Source organism: Pseudopodoces humilis, chromosome 1, assembly GCF_049639895.1.
Source record: "Pseudopodoces humilis isolate 2021_Gansu_Grassland_sample_001 chromosome 1, ASM4963989v1, whole genome shotgun sequence".
NCBI classification, from domain to species: Eukaryota; Metazoa; Chordata; class Aves; order Passeriformes; family Paridae; genus Pseudopodoces; species Pseudopodoces humilis.
Window position 1 is genome coordinate 46,045,963 of NC_142200.1, and position 24,935 is coordinate 46,070,897.

The 24,935-nt window shown below is 39.6% G+C and overlaps 1 protein-coding gene across 1 annotated transcript in view; it reads right to left on the bottom strand.

Moving 5' to 3' along the window:
* Nucleotides 1-24,935, bottom strand: part of LAMA3 (laminin subunit alpha 3) — a 110,318-nt gene that overhangs the window by 36,048 nt on the left and 49,335 nt on the right. Inside the window, exons 25-42 of the mRNA XM_014253369.2 lie at nucleotides 24,681-24,781; nucleotides 24,390-24,543; nucleotides 22,875-23,035; nucleotides 20,798-20,906; nucleotides 18,747-18,844; nucleotides 16,370-16,535; nucleotides 15,821-15,947; nucleotides 14,671-14,810; nucleotides 14,185-14,300; nucleotides 13,454-13,665; nucleotides 12,450-12,654; nucleotides 11,684-11,828; nucleotides 10,760-10,900; nucleotides 9,258-9,422; nucleotides 6,308-6,409; nucleotides 5,241-5,324; nucleotides 4,132-4,362; nucleotides 305-418 (exon numbers count right to left, since the gene is read on the bottom strand). Of these exons, the coding sequence (XP_014108844.2) occupies nucleotides 305-418; nucleotides 4,132-4,362; nucleotides 5,241-5,324; nucleotides 6,308-6,409; nucleotides 9,258-9,422; nucleotides 10,760-10,900; nucleotides 11,684-11,828; nucleotides 12,450-12,654; nucleotides 13,454-13,665; nucleotides 14,185-14,300; nucleotides 14,671-14,810; nucleotides 15,821-15,947; nucleotides 16,370-16,535; nucleotides 18,747-18,844; nucleotides 20,798-20,906; nucleotides 22,875-23,035; nucleotides 24,390-24,543; nucleotides 24,681-24,781 (2,571 nt within the window). The remainder of the gene's footprint in view (nucleotides 1-304; nucleotides 419-4,131; nucleotides 4,363-5,240; nucleotides 5,325-6,307; nucleotides 6,410-9,257; nucleotides 9,423-10,759; nucleotides 10,901-11,683; nucleotides 11,829-12,449; nucleotides 12,655-13,453; nucleotides 13,666-14,184; nucleotides 14,301-14,670; nucleotides 14,811-15,820; nucleotides 15,948-16,369; nucleotides 16,536-18,746; nucleotides 18,845-20,797; nucleotides 20,907-22,874; nucleotides 23,036-24,389; nucleotides 24,544-24,680; nucleotides 24,782-24,935) is intronic.

Here is a 24,935-nt window from a genome sequence, read left to right on the forward strand (position 1 = left end):
TGTTTCCTTACGTACAAGTTTGGTGACTTTTTTGTAACCATGACCTAATAAAAATTGCAGAGGAAAGATAAAAATTAAGAAAAGGATACAAATCATTCCAATGAACCACAGTTACATTAAAGGTACATTTAAGTGTACACATTTTATGCTCATTAACAATATAAAATTTAGAGAATGAGACATACAAGGATTATTCTTAGTTGCTTGGAATTTAACAATACTGTAGGGGTCCATACTGCAGCAAGAATTTTTTTTTTTTCTCCTTTTCTTCCCATTAATTTACTGAAGGTTACTAAATACTTACAATACATTTTCCAGTACCATCTTGACATCTATTTGAATTTCCATTGCAGTTGCAGGGCACACAGCGTCCAGCAAATAGTCCTTTATTCTCACGATAAAATCCAATGCCACACTCCTAGACAGCAAGAAGGAAAAAAAATTGGTGAGCATTGGTAGAAAGTTTTACATGTTACAGGAAGTGTATTTTGAAAACATTTGCCATTTCCAAGGAGTAGGGAAGGCATGAATTTCCTTTCAATCTCTCCTAAGCTCACAATGTTGTTTAAATTTTTTAATGCAGTAAATAGCAATTAATGGAGATGAAGAAAGGATCATCTGAACCCTGTGCTTTAGGCACTTTGGCAGTGATGATTTAATCATTTTGACTCTAATCTTGGAGAAAAACTCGTTTCCTGTGGCTATGTACAAAGGTGTAGAATACGATTTCTAAACCACAGAAAAATATTTGAGTATGAGAACACGGCAGTGTCAATCTAAAGAAGAACATCTGGAAATCTCACATACTAATTAGTGGTTATATCTTGATTATGATTTCACTACAGTGTATTCCTTGGAAATAGTTCTGGATACCTTTTACATACATTCATCACGACTTCCACAGTTTAGTCTACCAAGAGCTAAAGCCACACCTAGACATAGCTAGGTGATGTAACAAAACACACAGTGGTCTAATTTCTAAGTACAGGCTTGCCCTGGAGACTGGGGAAGCATGAGAAGAATGTTCCAACTATTGAGGGCACAGGAGCAGGAGCACAGCCTGTCAGATCAGAGTTGGATTTAAACAGGGAGCTGAACTAGAGGGACATTCTGAATGAAGCAAGAGACATCAGGTTTGTTCACCTACAGCAGGGAGGTAGTAACTAATATGTTAAAACCAGCCTCTTGCTTGGCATGACCAGAAAAATCACAAGGAATTCTTCCTGGGCAGGAAGCCCTTCTGCATACAGATAAAATAATTCACACCCATCTTCTCCTGGAATACTCTGGGCACACCAACCACACTAAAAATGACTGGACATCAGTCTGTCCTTTCTATTCTGCAGCTCAATTCCCCTAGGAACTAAGCTGGTGTGGTGCAGGGAGGATCAAAGGCTTACAGAAGCGGGGAGAAAGCCATGCTCCCCACGAAGCCAGCACCTCCCAGGTTCCTGCCTCCAGCAATGTTCTTGTGAGCTGTACCTATGCTGAGCCTCTGCCTCACGGGCAGGGGCTGGCCCCAGCAACATGCAGAAAACAAGCGACAGTTGAACTCTACAGCCATAAATCTTTTCTCATAGTAACTACAACATCAAGACTGATGGAACCGATCTGGAGAGCAAAGGGTCTGTGGGATTGTCACAGATCACGTTCCAGTGTTGGAGGTATAAGAATTTATGCAGAGGCAGGATTAACGAGATAATTTTTCAGTGATAGAACTATCACTGGGAAAAAAATACTCATCTCTCACAAAGCAGATCCCAAAAGGAATATTGAACTACTGCTGTTGAAACAGGAATCACTACCAACACCTTTGCCTTTTCTACATGTAGGATAATTGGGGAAAAAAAAAAAAAAAAAAGAAGTATGCAGAATACTAATACCATCAACAGCTTTGAATACTGACTTCATTGTGAGCAAGGACTATATTTAGAATAGACAGCTGAAGTTTTTCAGATACATTTTTTGAAGGGTGAATATTTTCCTTGAACAACAGGGAACCAGTATAACACAGCTTCAGAAGAAACCAGGGCCTGAAATACATTAAACTGCATGACTACTATATGCTCTAATGCATATAAATTTTATTTACTTAAAGTCTTTTTTTGGAGAGAAAAATAAATCAAACATTTTTAAAATACATCTAATTGCATTTGGAAAAAAAGTCTGTGCAGCCTTTTGTTTTTCTATTTATGCTATCTTTAAAATGACACATTTGGAGTACGTGGGCACTTTGTTTTTGAAGCAGCATTTGTGATTCCACACAAATGATAAATTGATACCACATGAAGATAAAGCTCTAGGCACTTTCAAGTGCTTTTTAGGATCACTGTTTTCAAGTAAATAACAATTTAAAAGAAACCTCTTGTACACACTTTTGTTAGTAAAGTACTTGGAGACAAAAGATTAATCTTCTCATTACTTCTATATTAGGTAATATATAAGTTGTTACCAAATTAGTTCATTTAAAAACAAAGTGAAAGAAGAAAGGAAGCGAGGAAGAAAAAATGAGCAAATTACCTCTCTCAGATAAAAATCCATTTGAACCTGTTGCCACTGACTTCTCTCCTGAAGGTGGGGATTGGAGAGCCTCTGCTGTATATCTTGTGCTAGACAGTGCCCAAGGGACACTAAAGTGACAGCCAGCCACCCTACATTTCTTGGCCTCTGTGCTTGGGCCATCATTTTACTTTGGCTCCCCTGCGAACATTTGCTGCCCCCCCTTCGGTGTTCACTGTTCCTTCTCTTATTACGCCCCTTTCTTCTCCAGCTTCTGACTCAGATTAATGAGGTTCTGTGCCGTGATGGGCCCCACCTTTAAACTTTATCCGTGAGTCAAGTCGCTCACAGCACCGTTCCTGAGGTTAACAAGTAACTCCGCAGTTCCTGTAGCTCAATATATACCTAAGTCAGGGTGTGGCAGGCATCACCTCCTCCCCACCTAAGGCAGCCAGACAGAGCTTGGTGATTAGGGCAGTAAATCACTGCCTGAGTAATGCTGCATAAACACACAGGGCTTATGAACTTCCCCTTGAGTGTCTTGATCACTTCCTTTGGCTTTGTATTTTCACCAGGTTACATTAAAAAAACCACAATAGCTTAGTTTAACCAAGGCAGTGTGTTGAAAGCAATGGGATGGCAGTAGAATTTTCAGTCAATGGTCATCAATTTGTGTGCGGCAGAGAGCAACAGAAGTGTGAAAAAATCAAAAATATTTCCAAAATGGTTATTCTGCAGATGATGAATTAGCTGTCCTGAGCAGTGGATGCACACATGAAATATAAGGCAGCCATACATGGTTTTGTTCAGTCTCTCTGCAGCTGCTCCAGCCCAGATATTATTCATTCACTCTCAATTCAAAAAGCTTTTGCAAGGTTAGTACAGCAATTGCTACTTTATGGTAATGCTCAGCCATTTTCTGAGAGTAATTCCTCATATTTTGTGCACATTGTATATGGCTTATCTCCCTGGTGCTTTATTCTGCTGCATTGGGTGCTTACACATGACAGCAGACGAGCTCTAAGCTAAGCAAAGCGACAACCAAAAGAATTACAGCTACAGGAACTGCATCAGGGACAGGATATACAGCTATATTGCCAGTCTTCAGCTAATAGTATTACTTTGCAAAGCCTACACTATCTTTCATAAACATCTCCAAATGCTTTTTGCAAATATGTTAATTTCAGATTTCACATATTTTTCTACACCAAGAGTATCCCGAATTATCTGGATGCATGCTACTTCCCTTGGATCCTGCTAAAGTAAGAAACACCAGGAATCTTCTCTACTGTGTACAGTCTCATAGACTTCGATTAAGTCAATTCTGACTTTCTCTCCATTAAAGTAGGAGATTATTCAGCCTCTCAGAGGGCACCGCAGAAGAATCCCTCATTATAGTGCCTTACATATGCAAAATTACGTGTGTAGCTCCATAAAAGCAATCACGAGTAGAACAACCCCACAGTGCTTCTTTGATGGTGAAAGCACTTGAACCACTGAAAGTGCACAGGCGTACAGGAAGCACTCTTAATTACTTTAACAACCATCCTGCTCCTCTAACTAACACAGTATATACAGCTGTAGGCAAAAGAGAAGATAATGGCACGGTGTGGAGAGCAGAATGTTTCCTACCTGGCATGAGTCACCGGCGTACTGCGGCGGGCAGGCGCATGTCTCCACGCTGTGTGCAATGCTGCCACTGCCCTCGCCGGTGGCTTCCTCCAGCCCGACCTCCCCAAGCGTCAGGCGCTGAGTCTCCGTGAAGTAAAGGGCCCGGATGTGCAAGCCATCCAGCCTGGACAGGATTATCATCAGTTCTTCTCGGGATACCAGCTTACCGCTGCTGGCGTGTCTGAAGTTGCCCTGCACATTGAAGGGGTACAAAATGAGCACAATGCTGCAGCTGCTTTAAAAAAGTAGCTTCAAAGAAGACCAGAGGACAGAAAAAGGAAGAAAACACCCATGGAATAGACTTGTCCAGTGCCAACTGGTGTAGGGTAATAGAATCCAGGAGAGTAGACACAGGATGGGTGGAAAAAGAATGAGCATAAAGAAAGCTTTGACTGTGCAAGGTAAATATGGCTTTGAGGTATTGAAAAAAGAGGCCTGTAGGTTCCTCTTCAGTCATCCAAATTTCTTTGAGATATCACCCACAAAAATGTGAAGGAAAATGTTTTTATTTATAAGAGTAAGTGAAGTGCTAGAAACCAAATTTTGTAGGGCTTTATTGCTGCTGATAAATACAGCATTGCTGAAAATTGAACTTGGCTTGAAGAAACATCTTTTTTTATGCCTGCATATGAAAAAAACAACACAGTTTGACCTGCTGAATTCTGTTCTACCTCAGTGTTGGACAACCCATTCTAAACTAGGTACCTAGACATCAAGGAAAACAAATAACAATTCATTCCATCCCTATTATGTAGAGTCTGTGGCTGCAATGAATCACCTTCTATTGAGGACTGATTCAACATTACTCCACCAGCCCTGGGGGGAGTGCTAAGGGCTACATTGGACAAGATGCCCAACCCAGAGGTGCTAAAATTAGGTGTCATGAACCAGAACCCAGGTTCAGTTTGGCAGTAAAGAGAGATAAAAAATGTTCTTTGCATTTAAGGTCTACAGTGTTTAAGTTAATATTCATCACTGTTACCAAGTATTTGGTATTTCTGCACATACTCTGCATGTGTGTATTTTTATCTGGAAGGAAAAGAGAAGGCCATTCCCTTTTCAGTTCTTACCTCAACCAGCTGCACTCGGCCATAATACTGACGATCAGGCAGTGGGTTGTTTGGATCCATATAAACAACTTCCATTTGTTGGCCCTGTGTGAGAATGAGGTTATAACATTGCTTCTTCACTACTTGTTATGGGAAAGTGTTCAGATGCAATAAAATTTGGTGAAGCACATTAATCCTGTTGTTTAGGGGATTAAAACTAAGTGATGCTACGAAAACTGTATATCTTTTTCTTAGGAAAGTAGTACAGTGAGCACTGTGCTCTGGTGCCAGCAAGGTTTTCAATGCTTTTGCCTATTAACAACCTTGTTTCCAAGTAAAACACCAGGAGAATCAAATTGATGCTAGTCGATTTTCACAGGGACTATTAATTACTTTAGAATAAAAATTATTTTGCATTTTGAAACACTCTCCTTTGCATCCTGGTGCATCAGCAACTATGGTTATTATGGTAGTAGTTTATGAGGTACATTTCCCAGTAAGAATCCTAGAACACTGAATTAGTATTTCTGATGGTGTGAGGAAACAAAGCACCCTCTTGAGAATTTCAACAAACAGTTAAAAATTTGTATTTTGGCTCTAAAGTGGTTACATTTAAAAACTGTCAACCTAAAGTGCATTTTTCTTCCAGTCCCTTGAAGCCTTATAATTATGTTTAGTTTTAAGCTGGAAATAAAAAAATCTCACAGAAAATGAGATTAACTACACATGAAACCCAGGGCACCTCTTGCAGAGATGAGGCCATACTTGTTGACAAGTGTGCAATGCATTAATTAATGTTTTTTTCCACAGGCATGTTCTACAGAGAAAATCCTGTTTTATCTTTTTACTTGCTCTCAAATCAGTTATGCTTAATAATACGTTATTTTGGCAACAGAGACAGATGTGTTGATGGCTTTGAGCAAAATGCAGTAAAATCACTTTTATAGAAATAGGTAATAGTTTTAATAGTTAAGATAATCTTTTAATAGTTAAGTACTATAAGAGCAAAATTTGCCACAGTTGTTAAGTAACATAAAAAATATGGTATTGTATTGCTTATAAGAAAAAAATTGTATTTTAAAGCTTACTGTTAGTCGTATATCAGGCTTCTTATCCAGAAGAACCATGCCCTCACTAGGTAAGCCAAAAGATTTCACTTGGTAACTTAGGAAGCCACCATATGAAGAAAGCTGTAACAAAATGCACAAGACCAGAGATACTTTACTGCTCTAATGCTTGATATTAACATAAATTTTTATTCCAGTTTATCTCACCTTCCAGCACTATAAATAATACATTTACTCTTTGTTCTTTAGAAAAAATATGAAAATATTGTTGTTTGGAAGAAGTTACTTTCTATTTTGTTTACTGTGTGTATCTGACACATGAGCAGATACTGTGTTCTGAAAGGTTACCTGCATCATGGGGTTTTTTTCATACTTGGGTTCACACCACCTGTGTCGTGGAGAAATCACATGGTTACATGAACACTGTTCTTCCCCTGACTACAGAGAAGATTTGCATCAAGAACAGACATCTGACTGACAGTGAAAGTGGTGGTGAACCTCATGAATAGCCATGGATGAAAAGAAGGCAGACTAAGCATGCTTAAAGCCAGCATTTTCTAAACTTACTGCAAACATGGATCCAATCAGGATTCCTTGCTCTACCTCCAGAACAGGATTTCTACTGGTATGAGCTTTGTTGTAAGCAGACTGTGCCTGCAGGTTGAGCTGAGACCAGCTACAGGTGACCACAGGTGGCCTCAAACCCAACTGAACACAGGGCTGCTGCCCAGAACAGAGAGAAAAGTGTGGCTGAATCACCCGACAAACGCAGCACATCCCTGGGTGCTGTGTACTCAGTACAAAACACCCCAGGAGCAAAGGAAGCTCCAGGCACAGCCTAGACAGTTTTTGTTCCAAGAAGGGCCTCAAAGGGAGGTTTGCGGGTACCAGGTGAAATCAGGCATTTGCCATGGATATCCTATTTTGGTTTGCATCTTTCTCATTTGCCCTCACATCTTATCCTTGGTTTTGCCATGGAAAAACTGCCTAGTCAGGTTCTGCTCTTCTACAGGTAAGCACCAACCTTTGATCTAGCCCTTTGCATATCTCTGATGAATTACAAACAAAATGCTGACATCTCAACACTAAATTTGTTCCTTGAATCGCAGGTCTGTAATTAATGCTACTCTCCTAAACCAACTGTATTTTCAAAAGCATAATTTGTAACATTAGCTATAGTTTGCCAGCACAATCAAACCACTCTATATAAATAAATTATTTTAAAAAAACCCATAAAATTCAAATTAGAGCTGATTTCCTGTTTAACAGGTTTCAGAACTGCATCATTTGAGAGGCTGTTTAATTACTTCTTTTTCAACGTTTTTTTTTTTTTTATAGGACAATATTGGTGTTACAAACCTTTGTATTTTGTATGTACAGTATTTATTTTCTAAAGCCAAGAGTGATATATTAAACAGAATGTTAAAATATGAAAGAAAATGGGGACAACATGATCTGAATTTCTCAATTACTCTGTTTCTATACTGCTATACATTTTACATTTGATTTCCTTCTAACTTTGTAAACAAAAGACAGAGAAAAGAAAGAAAATATGCTCTACTAAATATAAATGTTCCAGTGGAACCAGTTAAAAGGTTTCAGATAATGGAAAACACTATTTATACATTTCATCATAATGAAAAATAGCTGAAGTGATCTTGTTCATATTTTCAAAAAGAGATGCTATCACTGAAAGCAGACCAAACCCTGACATTTTCAAAACACAATAACATGAATAATTGGCAAGTTTATGAACTTTTAAACTCACAGCTAGATAGCACTTTGGTGGGACTTCCATTACTACAGTATTGCCTGTGCTAAAATATACACCTATACACAGCATACAGCAAAAGCAGGACCCAAATTAGAACTATTTTATTTGCAGTGCTGTCATTGTAAATAACAGCAAGTAATGGCAGGCATAGGTAGATACTGTTTTATGCAACATAAAACTCATAGCATCTTAACAGCTGCATTTAAAAAGGGTTATTGCCTGCTTTATATCTTGTATGGAACAATAAAATGTTAAATTTTGGTTTAACATTGTAGGTGATAACATATGCTTTAATGTGAAATTTCTTTCAAAAATAATTTGTAGGCACTGAAACAATAACCTTTATAATATCAACAAAAAGCACCCCAACTAAATGTGCTGTTCACCTGAGATATATACACAGCTCTGAGCACAGAAGAGCAGGAGGAAAAATACTGCTCTAGTCTTTAAAATGAGGACTGGGAGAAACTTCAAAAACGGTACCATCTTTCATGCCTTGGTGTCTACACCATTTGTTTTTTCTTGTGCGCCAGTAGGATTGCATCTGAAAAGCCTGTGTGTCCTGCAACTGGCTGGTAATGTTGGCACTGTCAGAGCTCCAAAGAGGCTTGGTTCCTGCAGGTCACCATCAGCTAAGTCCCCTGGTCGGTGTGATCCTCAGGCTGAGATGCTGCTGGCATTAACTGGGAGCAGAAAGCTGCTCCCATGCAGGGGTTGACAGAGCAGCAAGCAGCCCAAAGAACACAAAGGGGAGAAAACCAGTTGATGCTCTTCTCAAGCAACATTATCAAAAGCAAAAGGTTGGGGGTTTTGTGTGCAACTGAGCACATAACCACCTTTTATCCTTTTGGAAATCTGCCCAGGACATACTCTAGAGTATCTAAAGAATTCACAAGCCCTGTGTGTTCTGGTTTTCAGAGCAGCCACATTGGCAAGTTCTACATGTTCTGGGCTTCAGAAATGCAGCTGAAGGTATCAGCTGCTTGAGACATTTGAACTATTTGAGCCACAACACCTGTCTGGCACCAAGCAGTATGATTAATTCCGTGTTATCAAGTTAATTTCAAAACTGTACTAAGAAGTAAAATGCTGTGATTCTGGGCATGACGAGTAAGAGAGACGAGTGACGAGAGAGAAACCTATATAAGAAAATCCATGAGACTCTTTATCAATGACTCTTTATGAGGTGGCATTTACCTTCTCTCCCAGGTAGGATGCTGGTGCTTTCCAGTACAAATTATGCACAGAAGCTGGCAATTCTTGAACATCAGCCACCACACTGTTACTGATTGGATTGAAAGTGACTGGAATGTCCATATTTTCATCTACTGCCTCCAAGCGCCAGTTCCTCATATCCACAAACTAAAGAAAAACACATAAAGGAAACAAAAGTTTGCCTCATCCTTTATTTAAACTTTACCAGCACCAAGTAATGAGAAGAAATTGTTTAGCCTCTGTAATTCCCTTACCATGAGATCCAAACACTTCAGAGCCAGCCTAAAGTCTTTGAACAAGGGATATTTTATGGACCTCAAAAGAGTGAAAATGTGAAGATGTGCCAAAGCTACTTGGGATGTAGGCATTTTGTTTGTCACCTGGAAACTAAATTCTATCTTCAGCCACAGGAAGACATAGCCTTCTGGGGGTGACTAGGAATTGTGCACACAAACCTCAGGATACAGTTTGGAGATGCTTTTTAAAATCCATTCCAAAATCAAACCCAGGGCACTAACCTCTAAGAGTTTGGAACAGGTTAACTGTGAGGGAGGGGACATGGCATGACATTTTGGAGAGGCAGGCAATGTAGCCTAATATTCTGCCTCGTTAATGCACATTTTATGTTTACGGCTGTTGTTTCATGAAACACCATGCCTCTTTTTTTCATCTTTATCCTATAGGAAAGAGAGCACAATGTGTACGATGTACCAGAAGAGCTCTGGGTTCTGTTGGATTGCCCTTGACTGACCAGAGCAATAAACCAAAAAATAGACATGTTTTCATAAACAGTTTTTGGTGAGGACAAGTAATGTCTAGAGGAAATTTTCTACTGATTTCACTTAGGCCACATTTTTACCTTTTGCTTATAAACAGTAAAGAGCACAATCTGGATATCTGGATTGCATCTGGTCTGTGTCTAAACCTTAACTAAACTCCTCATCCACCATTCTAGCTCTCTTTTCCTTTCTCTTGCCTTTTTTCAAGCAGCTGTTGCTTTTTTTTCAGTCTTCAGCCATTTTACTATTCACTTATTCTACTAAAAATCTTTGTTTCTCACACTTAATGTCATGTCTCTTTTATAGGGAGGAAACAAAGACAATTTTTACAATCTCTGTAGAATCTGTAACATAGGCAAGTAGAATGATGTGTGCTTATCAAAGCATCTTGATGGAGATCATTGACTTTAATGATGACATAGAGTTTGAAGATAAAGCAATCAAGATAAAGGCCAGCTCAACTTCAGTCCACTAGTGACTTGCAAACAATCAGGTGAAAAGGGCCGTTTCTGCTGAACAGCACATTCAGGATACACCCAATCTTAAAAAGGCTGCACTAAATCTCCACTTGGAGAATTGCTCAGAGAGTATTTCTCATCCTTAGAAACAAACAAAATATATTTTCAACTTTGGAAGAAATCTGGAATTTCCTTAATGGAACAAGTGTAAGTTCATGATAGAAAAGAAAAAAAATCTTTGGTACACCTTGGTTCTACGACGATCCGTGCTGTGACAGTCGCTGGTTGCCCCAAAACAAAAGCAAGGTGTGCATCCCCTGGGGTTAGAGGGGTTCAAATAAAAGAATCCTGGTCTGCAAGTGTCACATGCTGCACCTTCCACATTTTCCTGTTAAGGCATAGTTCAAAGAAATTTCAGTGCTTTTCTTTTTGCTTTGCTGAGGTCCCCAAAACTTCCTGCACATGAAACAAATCTGAAAGAATATGTATTTAAATGTATAGAAACCAATGAATGAAAATACGTGATTATCTGCATAGACTATATTCCAAATGCAAATAAAACTGTCTTGGAGGCTATTTTATGAGGTTTCTTTCCAGTTTATAATGTGAAATGTAAACCACTGAGTAACAAATATTAGTCAGAGACAGCTGGTAACTTCCTTGCCAAAACCCTCCTGCTGGCTTTTGTAAACCCACAGTGTAAAAGGTCACTTGTGTAAGCTCACATTTATCACATTTAATTATGCAGATCAGAACAAAAGAAGATTTCCTAACTATAATGATGTGGTAAAATGTCAATTGACATAATACGGCTAAAAAAAGCATGGGACTTGGTTAACATCCAAAAGGCAAGATGCAGATGGATAAAGTGAATCTGTGCAGGGTACAGACTGCTTCAGTGATTCAGTGGGCATCTACTCTGCAGGTCGCTAACATCCTGCAAAACCTAAGACCACCTGTAAAACTGACAGATATTGAAGCCATTAAAAAATGGTGTTTAATGTTACCATGATAATGCACATACTGCAAAGTGTGATGGTTTTGTACAGCTGCATTTAATTTTAACTGAAAACTTAATAATAAATTCACTTTATTCACCCCATTATATGTGAAATAGTCACTGGCGTGCAAATCATACTTGTGAATGCAGAATTAATTTGATTTATCTGACCTTGCAAAGACAAATTCCTGTCTGGGGATCACAAACATCTGGTTCTGTTCCATCTCTGTTACAGCTACATGGCACACAGTTAGGGAAACCATAAGTTCCAGGAGCACACTGATCACACTGACGTCCTTTTACTCCTGGTTTGCATCTTTATCAACAAACACAGACGAGAGAGTCAATAAGGTAGGAATGGGGCATGTAAGGGAAAATAAAACAATAGGCAGGTGGCTATTCCAAGGGATTGCACGGCTATGACACAACTTTATGACTTCCACGGAGAAGAAGCAGCAGGTTAGTGTTGTTCTCAGATTTTGAATAGTGTAACGTTTTAAATGGCCACAGGACTGACTAGGAATGGATTTGACTTTGAAGGATAAAAAGGCCCACAATAGAATTAGACTTCTGCAGCTATTCAGTGCTTGCAGTGCAGAACTACTCTCTCTGTATGCCAAAATGTAAAACATGAATGTAGAAGATAGGTAAGCAGAGCTGGAAGAAGATTTATATCTGGAAGATGTGCCTGGGCATTACTCAAGGTATGCACCTGGTAACAGAAAAATGGGGAAATGCAAGCATATGAATATTTACAAAGAACTCAATCACCCACAAAGCTTGGGTTAGTTTACAACTGTTCACAATGGATAAAATCCATTTTGCTCACACTGAAGAGAGAATAACTTAAATTTCCCATACCCTCTCCAAACACCTGAAAAGAGCATTGAAGCAAACCATTCATGCATTGTTTATAACACACATAAGCCAAACTTACTTGCATTGTCCACTGGTTTTATCACATTCTGGGCTTGCCACATCAACAATTCCTTTTTCTGAGCAGTTGCAGCTTTTGCAGCCAGCAAGAGGATGATAACTGAAGTAGTATTTCTCACACACTTCACATTTTGGCTTCACAGTTTGTGGAGGGCAAATGCATTTACCAGTCATGTCATCACAAAGACGCTGCCCGCAGTTGCATACTAGATCAAAGAAATTGTTCTACAAATCAATCACATCTCAGAACAATCAACTCTTATTGAATATGCAACAAATACAACCTTCAAATATAGAAAACATTACTCTTTTCTCTCACTAGTTTAAAGTTCAGGGTCATAGAAACCAACTATGTGACTGCAACAATAGTTCCAAAGAGCAGGTTTAATGCTTGGCTCTTTTCCATGGATTTGTTGCTTAACTTCACCACAGACATTGTTTTATCACTTGCCAAAACTCCTAAGGATTAAACAAGTAGTTTTGGTGTCAAGGGCACCACTTTCATAAAGCAGTGTCTATAAACTTCAAGTACAGTATCAATGAAAGCAGCTGAGGACTGTTGGTGTTATCTATAGACCTGTTCTTATTATTAACATCAGAATATGAGGAATTAGAAATGCTGTGTCTCTGATTATCCATGAAGGTGTTAAAGGAGATTAAAAATTAACAACTTGGAAATGATTTAGCAGTCAGTGCAGAAAAAATCCATTTCACTGAAATAGTGGCAATATGGATTTTAACCAGTTCAGCTATAAACCTACCATACCTGATCAGACAACACATGCAAAGGCACAGTTCACCACGAGCTAGGTGTGCTTTAGGGGAATGGGATTTCTTCTGCCTTAAACTGTAAGCTAGGCTACGGTGAAGCTAAAACAGCTTGACAAGCCTCTCACAGGATCAGGCTCTACAAGGAAAAGTCGGGCTACAATACATCTGCAGTAAATTCAGAGGATTAAGTAGCTGTCTGGGTCAGGAGCTGAAGGAGTGCAAGCACATACTTACACTTGCAAAATGGAAATCCATAGTAGCCGGTTTGGCACCGGCTGCACTGGCGACCGATGACGTTGGGTCTGCAAACGCACTGCCCTCCCAGGGGGCTGCACATAGGGCTCCTGGCCCCTGCGCTGTGGCAATCACATGGCAGGGCTCCGTTGTTGTAGAAAGCCACCAGTGACCTGACAGAGTCCTTACAGAAGGCTGATGATCGTTCTGGGCTATTTAAATTGAAATATAAATCATGTAAGTGCTGGCACTTGGAATTGTTATGAGAGTGCTTTGCAGTGGTTCAGTAAATTAGGATCCTGTCTTTCAAACAGCTTGACATAAGGATGGCATCAGCACACATGCAAGGATATACTTTAATTAAATCAGGGGTGAATGGCTTTGAATATGCAGGTAAGAGTTTTTTTTCATAGCAAGCGCATATTAGTTGTATCAGTTCAGACATGCCAAGCAAAATACTAAATACCAAAGATGGAAATACCAAAGACAGGAAGATGACATAGATTTTCCTCTTTTGTACTGTGAGCAATAAAGCTCTACCTTTACATTGCATTTGCAATAGAAAGTCATGGAAAAATGACTCATGGAAATTCAATGGGCTAGCACAAGCCATGAAAAGCATTTTAATGTAGCACAATTATAGGGATTTAAGACAGCTCTTTAATGCAGAGTAAAAGTAATACTATTCCCAGTTGTTGTCAATGTTCAGTTTTTTAGAAAGTGATGCTTACTCAATATAAAAACTGTTTCCTCCACATTGGCTGATAAAATCAAATGATTTGTCCACTGTCTTTTTGTCAAGAATTTTGTAACTGTAGGTGTCTGCTGGAACAACTAAGATATTTTCCTTAAAACAACAAGAAAGCTAAATTGTACATTTCAGAGAAAAACAAAAAGATACAAGCTAAGGCATTTACATATTTAAATGTTGCTTCATTATACATTCTGGATTTTTTCAAAACCTCTAAGATTTTAACCAAAAATAAGAAAATCAACTTTGCATACTTCCTTCAAAGTTGTGATGCTACAAGCAGTGTACAACAAAAACCGTGCAGAGTATCTTTAAAATAAAACCAAAAGCAGTGCAAAAGACCTCAAAAATCTGAAACACAACATTAAAAAATTTATTCTTTTTGGTTTTCCTCTTTGCATCTATCTCTAAATGAATGGTGAAACTGAGAATAACATTTTCAAGTACATTTATGCAATACACATACCAGAACCAGTGTTCTTCCATGCGGTATCATCACTGTAACAGAGACCATGGGTTCAGAAACGTCAAGCTCAATTTGGTTTGCTGCAATCACCTGAACCCGACAGCCAGAAGTATGAGGGCAGAATGAAGCATTGAAAGTACCTGATGAAAAAATACATTGGGTTTATGTGAGAAGGTTTTGGTTGTAGGGGGCTACTGGGGTGGGCTTTATGAATATTTGTAAGAAGCTTCTCCTATGTCCAACAGAGCCAATGCCAGCTGGCTCCAAGACAGACCCAACACTGTCCAAGGCTGTGTCTGACCATGGTAACACCTCTGGAATAACATATTCAAGAAAGGGGGAAAAGCCCAGCTCAACAGCAGGTACAGACAGAGAGATGAGAGAGAACATGCAAGAGAAACAACTTTGCAGTCGCCAAGATCAGTGAAGGAGAGGGACAAGGTGTTCCAGGTGCTGGAGCAGAGATCTACCTGCAGCCTGTGGAGGAGACCCACACAAGAGCAGCTGGATGCCCGAATGGAATCTGTGGATCTCTGGGAATCCCACACTGGAGCAAGCTCCTGGTAGGCCTTGTGACCCCATGGACCCACACTGAAGCAGTTAGTGACGAACTGCAGCCCAGGAGAATGATTCATGTTGGAGAAGCTGGTGGAGGACTGTCTCCCACGTGAGGGATCCCACACTAAAGCATGGGAAGAGTGTGAGCAGTGTCTCGCTGAGGAGGAAGGAACAGAGGTAACCTGTGATGAACTGAGTCCAGCCCACATTCACTGTACCCATGTGCCACTCAGTGGGAGGAGTTAGAGAAATCTGAGAGTACAGCTGAGCCCAGGAAAAAGGGAAAGGTGGAAAGAAAGTGTTTGAAGCTTTGGCATTAGTTCTCAATACCCTGCTCTGATTGGATTGGTAACAAATTAAGCTAATTTTCCCAAGTCAAGTTTGGTTTGCCCATGTTGGTATCTGGTGAGTGATCTCTCCATGTCCATATCTCCTCCCACACGCCTTTTGTTGTATTTGCTCTCCCCTGTCCAGCTGAGGAGGAGAGTGGCTTTGGTGGGCACCTGGTGCCCCATCCAGGGTCTACCCAACACAGCTCCATATCCCAAAATGCTGAGAAAGGAAAGGGGTTAGGTCAAATTCAGATGCCTACCTGACCACACATGTCCTGCATTCACATAGACTTGCACAGAGAACACTGGGTGTGCCGGCTGATAAAAATGTACCACAAATACGGATCTGCCCAAGTGGGGCACTCTGCCACTCAAGGTGATCTGGTTCTGGAGAAACAAGAACAACTCTGGTTTTAAATCACAGAATCACAGAATAGATTTGTTTTGTCAAACACTCTTGGGCTTATCAGTTGTGCTCAGTGCCCCCTACCTGCAGTGAAAGAGAGGGGTCTTAGCATCTCTCAACAAGTTCCATTTCTTCAAGGAACATGGCATTACAACTGCATGCTCTGTTTGCCTGCTGAACACATTTAACATTCTTCTGCAGTCTGTGAGACTTGTGTAGTTCAGAAAGAAGCTGGTGTTTGGGATTTTTTTTTCCCCTTTCTTTATATTGTCTCTGTGGCTTACCCAGTTTGCAACACTCTCATCATAACACATTATCCATGATTCTCTTACAGAATTTCATTTAACTTCACTGAGAACATAGCTCGTGACTTGCAACACAAAGTTTTCAAAATATGAGGTACCTGTAACGGTGTCAAGGTGACTCCATGAACTGAACCAACAGGTAAAGCGGCACTCCATGGATCATGCAGTATATTCTCCTGTACTTCAGAAATCTTCCCATCTTTGAATGCATCCAAAACCAAAGCTCCTGGTGGAGTTTCAAAAACTGAGGGAATGCATGCTGCACTAAACACAGAAGCACAGTAATTATCCTTGGGGCCAGGAGAAAGTTTTAATCACAACAGGAAAAGCTGCTGACTTACAAAAGTCAGTGTATTAGACCGTACTGCAATTGCTAATGCAATAATAACCCCTGTACCTATTTGGATTCTTTGTGAATGATCAAAAAGTAAATGGAAACAAGAGGTATGGATTTAACTTATAAAGGGGAAAGAGTGTGCACTTTTAATATATAAACTGGTTTTATTCACACGACATTTCCATATCTTTAAGTTTCAGTGGAAAGAATTTGCTACAGAAGAGAAAACTTCTGGGAATTACAAGCACAAAAAATTAAATACATTTTAGTTAATCCAGTTAGTTACATTCACCAGAATCTGTACTAATATTGAATTCTCAGTTCTACAAATATTTGCATAGGTGTATCCTTTACACATGCAAGTTTTCCCACTGAAGTCAATGGGACTACTTAAGTACTTAGAAGTTAAGTATATACTCAAATATTTGTAGAATCGGAGCCAAAATAAACAACAGTACTCCTTGAAAGCATCCTTATTCATTCACTGCCATGTTTAACTATTTCTTCCTTGGCATATTTAATTCTAGATTGAGAAAATAATTTTCCAAGACTGCAGAATAGAATATTTCTGGGGGTTTCCTGCTTTTATTTGTCCACTTCTAGTAAGTACTCAACAGACAATGATTAATCTGTGCTCAAGACAGGTCCAGAACTGGAATGGCAAGTATGTTTCAGGGCCAGAACTGAAATGTATTTGCCAGGCCTGTGTGGGATATCATGTGCAGTATCCACTTACAATACTGTTAAAACAAGTCTTTGCATCTTTCAACTTGATGAACTTAAAACACTTTCAGGAAAGCAAAAATGCTGCCAAATAACAATAAAAACCTACAGTAAACAATACAAATGTAACAAGAGTTTTAAAAAATACCCAACACAAAACCCAAGTAAAATATGTTAGTTTTATTTTGAATCATGTTTTTTACCCATCCTCTTTCCCTGTTCTACTCAAAACATAAGTGCCTGTATTTGCAATATAACTTTGGTGCAAGGACAAGTATCTTCAGTCTTAGAAAGCTGCTCTCAGTGGTAACACTGAGCAGGAGAATTAAAGCTGTGATTCAATGCTATGCATGCTTGGAAGCCAAGCACAGTCACATGTTTTTATACAATTTATTATCCAGATTTTTCTGCTTTCTGTTTCAATTCAACCATTATATTAGAAGCTACCATTTGGAAAACTATTAGACCAAATCACCAACTCTTTTTACCTCTTCAGTCCAGCAAATGACATTTACTTTTATTTTCAGACCCTTCCCACTGCTAGATCAGTAGGAAGGAAGCCTTAGGAGTAGGCATCACGAGGCACATCCTGGGGAGTGCAACAGGCACTGAAATGTGGAGGTCCCTAATTTGGAAGATGCAGTGACAGCTCCTCTCTGTCCCCAAGAACAAAAGATGGGGAGGGGAAGAGCTTCAACAGGACAGAGGAGATGCTCTGCAGAACCCAAACCTGACCACTTGGGAAGGCAAGGTTCAGAGTTTCACAGCAAAAGAGGAGATGTCAGCCTGGATCAACCAAGCAGTACATGAGTCCCCTAATTACTGATCCTATAAAGTATAATGGAGAAGAAGGATCTGCTGGCATTACTGTGTGAGGTGAATGATGAGGGCACACCTACCCTAAGGGGCCCACGATGACAGGGAAAAGGGAATGGCTTGTTTGGGCACCAGGGGTTTGCATGTTGAATGATTTGATGATGCCAAGTTGAGCTGGTGGACTTGTGCCCAAAAGGGCAGTCACATACCACACCTAGTGACAAATTAAAGCCATTTTGGTTCAGCTAAAGCAGTAACATGCAGAAGGAACAGTAAGCATTTCAAGCCACTAAAGTAGGAATGATTTTCCAGCTTGGACACCTGTCATACTGGATGGCATGTGAAAGATGCGTGTTTTCTCACACATCAGCACTGGGTAGTTCAGATGGGCCAGGAAAGGCTGTTATCAACAAAATTCTGTGCAAAGACTGTCTAGATTAACACTAATATTTCAGCTTCTTTACAAAGACTACAGAAGTGGCCTACAAATCACCTGTGAGTCACTGAGCGAAGCTTCACTCTAAAGAATTAAAACACCACTTATTCTACCTTTCAAGGGTGTCCTCAGATAATAGGAAGGACAAAACTAAGCAAGTTACCTTCCATCACTGTTACTCCTGTAAGCAGCTATGCACTGTACTTTAGGATCCACGTACTCTGGAGAAAATTCTTCAGCTGATATAATGCAAACCTTGTGCTGAAAAACAAGCACAAGGCACAATCAACAATTAATATCGTAAATAACAGGGCCAGGCCTGAACAGGAAGGATGAAGCCTAATTTTAGCACAGGGAGATATGAGCCCAAAGCCATGTTCTGACATGGACCTCCCACAAGATTTTGAATCCCTTTACCTCCCTGCATTTCAGTGCCTCAGGGTTAAATAGCATTTTTCTGTCCTTGTCAAGGGAATATTGGCTGTTCAGAAGGGAAATAACTAAAAGGTAAGTATATATGTGTGGTAAAGGGAGATACAAAAGACCAGCTCCAAGGCTGAGAAGAAAGGCAAGGAATGTAGAGAGGTAGGAGGGAAAAGCTCTCATCTCTGGTGTTAGAGACTTTTGTTCCCTGGGGGAACTCCCCGACTTTCTCAAATACAGGCACAAACACTTGCTCGTGCAAAGTCCATGGGAGTGAGTTTCAGTGACACCACGATTTCTCTCCCAGGATTCAGAACTCATTTCAAAAGAAGTGAAACATTATATGGTATTTTCTATTTTAACTGGAAGTAGACATGAACAAATTAATCTGTGGTAGTCCTGCTGTACCCATGGTGGTAAGGACATAAGGCAAACTACTTGAAAAGGATCTGAAGATGTCCAATAAGCAATAAGATAGCTAGCACCAAGTAGTAATAAAAGTAAAAATTGCTTAAGGAGAATTCATTATAACGCAATGTAATTTAGTTTGGAAGCACGTCCTAACGAAGTTCAACCTGTGTTTTAAAACTAGTAAGCAGGGGGAAAAAAATTTTATAAGCAACAAGGCAGAGCACTAAAAATCCCTTTTCCTGGGCAACCAATATTTTGCCTGTCCTGCATGTAACAACCCACAGGGCCTCAGGCCATTGCAGCAGAGCAAGGGTACACACTGAAGCTTTGAACAGCACTTCATGAGTGGCTAAGAGGTTAGTGCCAAGTGTGATCTGGGCTTAGACAGCTTGTCTGCATCAGTGTGAGATAAAGACTATCAAGATGTAAGAGCCTCCCTTGACAGATGGGCTCAAGAATCCCGTTTCCCTTTTATTTGGACCAGATGTCTCCAGCCTTGGAGGTGGCTCCCATTTGCCTCTCTGCTCTGCATGAAGGGAAAGCACAAGCATCTTTAACCCCAAAACTGCTGCCATTGACTTCATGATTAGTGTCCACATACCAGAAGCACTTCTTTCCCCCTTTCCCACATTTTGCTAAGTGCAGCCTTTACAATTAAAGATTGTGAAGGTTGGACCTTTTTAGCACAGCAGTTGCTGCAGAAAGCTAACAGAAAATGTATAAGGTGTTATTTTACACTGACTCATGAAATGAAAAAGCATGTATCAGCTGTTAGTCCTAATAGCTGTTACTAGCTGGGTTGCAGCTCTAGATTTTAACAAACCTTGTGTTTCTAAAATAGAAAACAGAAACAACATGTAAGAAAATTCAGCCTCCAGAAAAGTATATTCCTGGTGTGGCCAAAAGAGGTCAGTGAAGGCTTTTTATTTAAAACACTTGAAAGCTATATGACTAATGAATACATTTATTACCTTAAATAAATGCATTTATTACCTGAATTTTGTAAGAGACATGGAAAACTCCTACGTGGGTTTTGAGGACTCAGGAAAAATGAAAGATTAAAAAAAAGAAAATTAAAAAATTAGGTATAAAAGCTACCAGAATATATTTCCTTTGAAGTTTACTTGTAGAAGAGAAAGGGGAACTGAAATAAAGCATAAGAAAGCTGGAAAAAACCTTGCAAATAAAGGCGAAGTTCTGTTTGTCTTTGACAAGTTTACCTCAGCATTCTGGGGTATACATAAAGCATGTCTAGTCAAGAATCCAACATACATAATTTCACACGTTACCTTACAGAATGTGAATATAAGGAGACAAATACCTTTGTTAACCCAATCAAGGAACAAGTATTACCAAAGGGAAAAGAAAACATCAACTTACCAGAAGAAAATGACTTGATGATGCTTTAAGATGTATCTTTGTGTCTGCTAGAAGGTCATAGGCTGCAATGCGATTCCTGTCATCAACTACGACACTGCGACAAAGGAAACTGAGACAGAAAGCAGGATTAAAGATGAGCCTGCTGGCATTGCCACATTGTTTAGGCTGTCACCTAGCTTCACTGCCTGGCTGTTGGCTAGCCACAGCACCTAGCCCTCCTGCTGGATCCTAATTAACCTGCCTGTGGCCACTGTGGAACATGCACTGTCCTCGCCAGTGAGACACAGGATCTGCCATGTACAAAACACTGCCTGTCCCGGGTGGGTTAGAGCTGAAGCCTCCTGATCTCACTCAGACACCCATTTGACCCAGGCTACTGGCTTAAGCAGGATGTGGACAGACAGCTACATATGGATGCTACCTGCAGATGTTTTCACACTGTGCAACATGGTGTGTAACTAATACTCTCCTGCCTGGGCCGTGCTCCTTGAGGAGGCAGCACACACCAGTTGCTCCTTTCCACTACTGCCATGTGACTCTGAGGATGTGAATCAGCAGCTCCTGCACACACAGTGGCAGCTGGGCAAGGCCTGACCTTAGGAAGCTATTCTGTACACTGAGATAGTCCTCAATGCAAGTGAAAAAACAGGTTTGCCTCCTCCACAAACAAGAGAATGTGGAAGTTTCACTCTTGTTTAAAGTACAGATCACGAAAAAAGGTCAGCTCAGGGCTAAAGATGTGTAAAACTAGAGAAATATAGGTCCCTTATTCATTATTTGCTCAAAGCCCGTGATGTTTTATTCTCTTACCATGTTTTATTTGGATTTTCCAAGCTCACTAAGCTGTAAGAAAGTCTGGAACAACATATTACAAGTTCTACAAGTTACTGTTATCTACATGTACTTCACTATGTCATTGCTTGATTTATTTTTTATCAGAAGAGAATTGCACCTTCCTATTTGGGAAAGATGACACAGCACCTCACTCACAAAGTGACCATTCAGTTCATGCAGAATGTCTGCAGAAGGGATTTGCTGCATTGCTGCATCAAAGCAGCAAGAGCTTTCTTTGTATTTCCATGAACACTTTTCTCATGTGTCATATAAACAAACAAGTATGTTAAAAATCAGCCTATAAAATGTGGGAAAAAATGTGGGTATTTTTGGGGAAAAAAAAACCACCAAAAAACTAATAAAATGGAAGATTTATAGGAAAAAGTTTGGGGTTCAAACTGTTATGTAACAGGCTAAAATAAGATAATTCCCCAGCAATAACCTGGCAAGGTCACTGCTCCACATGACTGTGCTCTGTATCACAAACATGCAGATGAAAATTGTTTTTCTTACTGAGCAATTTCATCCTGAATATCCCTAAGCCTCCATTCTGCCAAACAGCTGGCTCATGGGAGTAAAGGCTGCATGTCTGTAGTCCCCTGGCACTGGGCAGGCTCTCCCAAGGGCTCAAAATAAGCTGAGGTGCTCAGACGTTACAGACAATCTCACTCAGGACAGGCAAAATTCTCTTGTGCAGAAACATCTGCAGTAACCTCATCAGTCAACAAGGATAAAGAAGCATTTGGCTGAAGACCTTGCCTACAGCCTAACAGCCAGAGGATGACTACAGGCAGAATTTCAGAGACCTTTATATTTCTGCTTCAGCAAATCCTGTTAGAAACAGTGAGAATACTCTTGTAAAACTGGCTGCTACATTTTTTATAGCCAAAGCCCTTGGATACACTTTTAACTGAAGAAAAACAATGCAGGCATCTGCAGCCAACAGCGATGCTCTTCCACTGGACGTGGAGACTAATAGTTTATAAGGATTTAAGAATAGATATATAAAAAGTAACCCTTTGCATAGGAAAATAATTCATTGAAGCAGTAGCAATATTTAATGACCTGACTGCACAAAGAGAATTAAAAACCTCTACAAAATCCACAGAATCCTGCACTTGCTTTTAAATCACCTCAGAATTTGAACAATCTACATGGTAAAATGGATTCAAATATATAACAAAGTAGAATTACATTTCAAATGCTTATTTAATAATTTAGTGATTACTTCAGAAATTCTTACCTGTATTTACAACTGTATATTCTCACTCTGCCTTCAGTGACAGGTCCAGGGCTATGTACTGTTAGCTCTGCAGTGTACATCTGTTCATCTTCGTTGGCATATTCAAAAACCAGAACATAGCGACCGACTTGAGGAACATTTATGGTCATCTCTAAACTGACCTGGGTCAAAATAATTGAAAAATAAAAAAGTAGTTAAATCTTTCGCTCCCTTTTCTTGCAGGAAGCTCCCATTTCCTGCTCTTTTGAGTGGTCAGCATTAGTCCAGGGCCAGCCCTGCAGTGTCTCAACAGAAGACACCCAGCAGAATGCAAGCAACGCTTATAAATATCACTTTGTCCTCTAACAAGAATCAAACAAGTTCAAGAAACAGCTGTCATTGCAACAGTTCTAGGAAAGCTGTAAAATAACCCTAGGAAATTACTATATTATTATTTCTCTTCTCCCCAGCAGAAAGGGAAGAAATGTTATGATACTAAAATATTGTCACCATCATCTCTAAACTATCCTTAACAACATACAAAAAATGAGTTTACTTCTCCACTGAAAAAAATATTTCCAGGAACACAAAATTCCTACTATAGCAATGCTGTATTTTGATTCCCTACAAAGAATGAAAACACCTTCTCCAGCAAACAGTAACACTTTGAAACATCAAGGTTTTCTTTAAGGTTACTTGCACAAAGTGGTTAACACAATATTTGATGCAAAATACCTCTAAGAAGTTAAGTGCTGTGGTTACAAAGGTTTTGCTTCAGTTGACTACATAATTATTTTCAAATTTAAACTGTTTTTTCTCAGTATTTCCTTAGGGTACAAACACTTAAACATGTAAATAATTCTGTCAACAGCCTTCTTGCCTTCACTGCAATTATTCATACCAGTAAATTTTGCACATGCATCAGTGATGAAGCACCAGAGCCTGTGGCATGTGAGTATTCTTGCTGTTCCTGATATTTTTGAAAGAAATATCCAAGCACAGCAGTAGAGGCTACAATCATTTCACATCACTATCACATACTTGATAAAATACCTTACTTTTTGCCAAACACACATCTAGTAGATCTTCTCATTTCATAAAACATGTTTTGCTTTCAAAGGACCTATAGCAGTGGCATAATTGCTTCTGCCTGCTTTTCACTAAAGCAAATATCTTAGCTAAGTGTAGCTATTTAAGGAAAAAAAATATTAATTTAGAGTGATGTATGCACACCATTTCTGCTACAAATCATTATGTGATTTTTTCTGAACAAGCCAGTATGCCTAAAGGAAAAGGATTCTTATTTAATGAAATGCTTTTGCCAGAGTGGAATGTCCACTCCTGTCACAGTTATAAATCTGCCTACACTGATATTTTTACATAGTTTTGTGTAAAAAGCAGACATTGGTGCAGAGTCAGTTTTAGGTATGTGTTAAGATCTGAAAATCCTGAGCTGTAAATCTGCAACCATTTTAGTCTGGTAGGTTTATAGTCAACTGCACAGATGGGACTGCAATTAGCAGGAAGGAATCTGACCTCTCTTCCACTGATATGGGCCATCACTGGCTGATTGGGAGCTGGCTGTCGCACAGGTATTCTTCTGGATTCTCCCCCGTGTCTGAAATGCACTGCTTCTGAACCAAGGACACAGGAAAATCTGCCCAGAGGCACATGCTGATAGAGCAAGCAGCTTACACAAAAAAAACCAACCAAAAACAACAACAAAAAACAACAAATAAAACACAGGATTATTATTGTTTCCAAGCGCAGCAGGATGACAACAAAATAAACCATGGCACTGGTTTATGCTGTAGCATATCTACTGACTGTTCTGCTGAAGCAGGCCTGGGATGTGTGCAAGGCTCTGTAACTCGGATCTGCAACAGGGATGCCTCGTAGTAATCACTAGGTAACAGCACCAAGTAATCCTAAGAACAAAGAATACAACAGATGCTAAATAAACAATGGCAAAAAGAACATCTCCAGGCTTTCACAATGTAACAATGAACAAAACCAATCACATAAACAATTTGTACAGAGGGTATCTGCAAGATGTGGGTGGGGCTTTTTTTCTGTTACTAC